Raw genomic sequence first — 3,930 nt, forward strand, 5'->3', positions numbered from 1 at the left:
GCACGGTCCTGGCACACACAGGCCCAGGCCTAGGGACAGGGAGATGAGAGAACCCCCAGAAGCCCCTGGAGGGTGGGGCACAGAGCCCGCGGAGAGACGCCCCTTGGGATGCTGTGCGCCTGGTGCCCAGGCTCTGGGCGGCTCAGCGCCGCAGGCGGGGCTGGAGACGTGGGCACTCAGCCCAGCCGCGTTTCTGCTGACGGGGCGGCCGCCCTCCTGAGCTCACGCTTTCCGGGCAAATCCCCCTAATGCCTCCATTCTTCCCCGGCGTATATGGGGAGGGCCCGGGTCCCAGCTCCCCACCCAGCTGCCCAGAGGCCCCTGCCCAGAGCCCCGCCTGCCCCGGGTCCTGCAGAGCCGACGTCCGCCATGGACATTGCCATCCAGCACCCCTGGTTCAAACGCGCGCTGGGCCCCTTCTACCCCAGCCGGCTGTTCGACCAGTTCTTCGGCGAGGGCCTCTTCGAGTACGACCTGCTGCCCTTCCTGTCGTCCACCATTAGCCCCTACTACCGCCAGTCCCTCTTCCGCACCGTGCTGGACTCCGGCGTCTCCGAGGTAAGGCTTTCCCGCTGCTCCCCCCGGGGCACCCGGGCCGTGGCCCGAGGGGAGCGGGGTCTCTGAGGGCCGGCCTGGAGTGGACGTGACACCGGCTTGTGCCGTGGGGTGGATGGGGATGGCCACAGGGCCACTTTGGCCACTTTCCGCCCTCTTGCCACCTCTTCCCCCCTGGACGTGCAGAGGCCCGGTGGGCTGTCCCCCCAGCAGAGCGCCCCAGCCCCTGGGGGTGGTGGGAGGGGGAGCTGCCTGAGCCCCCCCTGTCCTTTCCTCCCACGAGCCCATGACAGTGTACCCTTGGTGATGCCCCGCTGTGGGCCAGGCACCCCAAGGACAGCCCCTCGGAGGCAGGGCGATGGCGGCTGAGCCTGGCGCTTGGCAGCTGTGCTTCCCCTTCAGCAGGAAGCCTCAGGTGTGCTGCGCTGCCTGAGTCCGGCAGGAGGGTCCTGTTTGAAGCCCCTCCGTGGCCGTGGAGCTGCAGCCAGTGGGCTCTTCCTGAGCTGGCCCGGGAGCCCAAGGCCAGGCCCCACGGGCCAGCAAGCAGGCCCCTGGCCTCCGTCCCCCAGGGTCCAGCCTTTTGGAGGCGCCAGGTCTTACCACTGCCTAAAACACAGAGGCTTGTCCAGAGCTGGTGCAAGGCCCATCACTCCAGGGGCCAAAGGAGGCCAAACGAGTGTCCCGAGCCAGGGCAGGAACAGGAGAGGGGACTGAAAGGGCTTTGTGTGCCAGGAGCTGGCAGCCTGTGTAGGCCCGCGGGCACCGCGCGTCTGGCACAGACGGGGCCCCAGGCTGTTTACAGAGAGGCGAGCGCTGAGGCCAAGGGCAGCGGTCCAGCTCCCGGTGCTCGGTCCTACAGGCCGGCCAAGCACTAACCATAACCAGCTAGCCAACCAACCTATAGCCAGCCCTCCAACCATAAACAGCTCAGGAACCATAACCAGCCAGTCAATCAACCTGTAATGAGCCCTGCAACTACAACCAGCCCCGCAATTCACTACCAGCCATCTAACACAACCAACCAGCCGCTCAACCCCAAACCAGTCCGCCAACCCCTTGCCAACCAGGCCCCGAGGTTCTGGTGGTCAGCTGGGTGGCCACGTGGGCCTGAGTCACGGGTCCCTCTGTCCCGTGGGGACATGGAGGGGGAGGTGAGGGCCCCGACTGCAGCCTCGGCTCTGACAACCGGGGGCGAGCACGTCGCCTCCCCAGTCCGGCCGTTCCGGTCAGCTCTGTAGGGGCCGCGGCCAGTCGCCTCCCAGCCGCAGCCCCGGGAGACCCACGCGGGTGCTTGGTTCCAGGTCCGGTCCGACCGGGACAAGTTTGTCATCTTCCTGGACGTGAAGCACTTCTCCCCCGAGGACCTGACGGTGAAGGTGCAGGAGGACTTCGTGGAGATCCACGGCAAGCACAACGAGCGGCAGGTGAGCGGGCGCCGCCTGGGCCCCGTGCGGGGGGCTGCCCCCCGCCCCCGCCCCCCCCCCAGGGGGCCCTGCCGGAGCCCTCCGTGCCCGCAGGCGGTCCCCCGCTCCGTCCAAACCGCCTGAGGGACGAGGTGAGGTTAGGAAGGACCCTGGGGACGTGGGTGCACTCAGAGCTCCCCCCGCACCCCGGGCGGGACCAGCTCCCCGTCCTCTCAGACCGACTGTCTCGAGCGGGGGGCACAGCTGGGTTGGGGGGCCCGCAGCCTCGCAGCCCTTAGGGACCGGGGATCTCCCCAGAGCTCTCCCCGCTGGAGAGGAGCGAGTTGGCCTGGGGCTGAGCTGGGCCCCGAGTGTCAGGAGAAGGGGACGCCCTTGGCCCAGGCGAGACTTTCTGACCTGGCGTTCGGCAGGGAGCCGAGCCCCAGCGGTCTGCGGGGTCGCAGGTCCGGGGAAGCTGGCCCCGAGGGCAGGGCTCGGGCAGGCCTTTCAGGTGATCTCGGAAGGAAATAGACTGAAAAGCCAACCCCGTGGCAGCGAGGGCCCCGGGCAGGCTCAGACCGCTCACGGGGAGGCGGGGAGGCCGCAAGGCCCAGCCCCTGGCCCAGCCCCACCCTGGCCCTGGGAGAGCACCCTGGGTTCGACCCTCCTGCGGTCAGGAGGGCCTCCTGGAGTGGGCGGGGGTGGCCCGCTGCAGGGTGTCTCTGACCGCGGCCTCCCCGCGCCCAGGATGACCACGGCTACATCTCCCGCGAGTTCCACCGCCGCTACCGCCTGCCTTCCAACGTGGACCAGTCTGCGCTCTCCTGCTCCCTGTCCGCCGACGGCATGCTGACCTTCTCCGGCCCCAAGGTCCCGTCCGGCGTGGACGCCGGCCACAGCGAGCGGGCCATCCCCGTGTCGCGGGAGGAGAAGCCCAGCTCCGCGCCCACGTCCTAAGCTCGGCCTCGGCCTCGACTGCCACCCGCTGCGGCCCCCGCGGCCCACCGTCTGGGGACCCTAGAAAGTGGGGCGTCTGCCCCTCCGCTTTCCTCCTTTCCATTTCCTTCTCTTCCCGGAGGGCCTGAGGGTTTGAGAGAGCAGCCTGGAGAGCTTGGGGCCTCAGCCAGAGGTGCTGAGACCTCAGAGTGACCCGCGTTCCCCCGGCCAGCTGGTGGAGGTGGCCGCCACCCCAGCTCCTTAGGCAACACCGCACCTCCTGAGGACGCAGGCTGTCTAGGCTGGCCGGGCAGTCAGAGGGCGCCCTCGCTGCCCTGTCTCTGGGTGACCCTGGTCCAGGGCAGCCAGGTGCATCTCAGCCCTTGGTGGCCAGCGCCCATGCCGAGCCCGGGGCCGCCGGATGCATCTAGCGGGGGCTCCCATGCGCCGGGGCTCTCGGCAGCCCGTGCCTCTCAAACCACCTTCCCTCCAACCTCCCTCTACGTAGTTCCACTCTCGGGGCATCTGGTCACCCTTGGGGACGCAGCCTGTGGCAGTCAATAAAGAGCAGGTGACACAAGCAACTTGCTGTGTGGTGGCCGTGCTGTCTCTGTGGGGACAGGGGTGGGAGGGCAACGGGGAAGCTCAAGGGGACTCTACTGGGGATGCGAGGGGTGGGGACGCTGGGTCCGCCTGTCGCTGTTCAGCCCCAGTGGCCTCTGAGTGACTGGGTCACCTCCTCGCTCCCAGACCCAGTGCCTCCCGAGACACCAGCCGTGCGGGCAGGAGGGGGCTGCTTCTGAGAACGTGGAGGGAAGGGGGGGGCGGGCTCCTCTCTCTCTGAGTGGGAACTGGGTGCCAGGCGGGGCTGCGCCATCCTGACTGTGCCGTCCTGACCCCTGGCCTCCCTCTGGGGGCTTCTGCCCTGGCTCCCTCAGGTTTTGCTCCCTAAGGGACAAGGATAGACAGGCAGAAGGGCCCACTCCGCTAGGTGTCACGCCCTGGGTGCCCTGGGTGGGAGGTGTCCCCACTCTGC

General features: G+C 68.8%; 1 protein-coding gene across 2 annotated transcripts; it reads left to right on the forward strand.

Annotated features, from left to right (window-relative positions):
• Positions 1-303: 303 nt before the first annotated feature.
• On the forward strand, positions 304-3,478 carry CRYAA (crystallin alpha A). 2 transcript variants are annotated; one of them, NM_001444962.1, is made up of 3 exons: positions 304-558; positions 1,857-1,979; positions 2,706-3,478. In NM_001444962.1, exons 1-3 carry the CDS (start codon positions 370-372, stop codon positions 2,913-2,915), a joined length of 522 nt encoding a protein of 173 aa, NP_001431891.1. In that variant the 5' UTR covers positions 304-369; the 3' UTR covers positions 2,916-3,478. The 2 variants fall into 2 exon arrangements, with proteins under 2 accessions (NP_001431891.1, XP_084843091.1); XM_084986965.1 differs by having other exon boundaries at positions 370-574; positions 1,801-1,979; positions 2,706-3,060.
• Positions 3,479-3,930: the final 452 nt, after the last annotated feature.

This window comes from Sus scrofa, chromosome 13 (assembly GCF_054392235.1).
Source record: "Sus scrofa isolate SSC_HxYL_T2T_F1_AM1 chromosome 13, Sscrofa_HxYL_maternal_Yorkshire_Landrace_v2.0, whole genome shotgun sequence".
Lineage (NCBI taxonomy): Eukaryota > Metazoa > Chordata > Mammalia > Artiodactyla > Suidae > Sus > Sus scrofa.

Bases quoted from the DNA above. Each gene is read 5' to 3' on its own strand.
- CRYAA (XM_084986965.1), top strand. From the start codon at position 370: ATGGACATTGCCATCCAGCACCCCTGGTTCAAACGCGCGCTGGGCCCC. The intron at 575-1,800 runs GCTCCCCCCGGG...TGTAGGGGCCGC, and splicing joins CGAGGTAAGGCTTTCCCGCT to GGCCAGTCGCCTCCCAGCCG. The intron at 1,980-2,705 runs GTGAGCGGGCGC...CCCCGCGCCCAG, and splicing joins GCAAGCACAACGAGCGGCAG to GATGACCACGGCTACATCTC.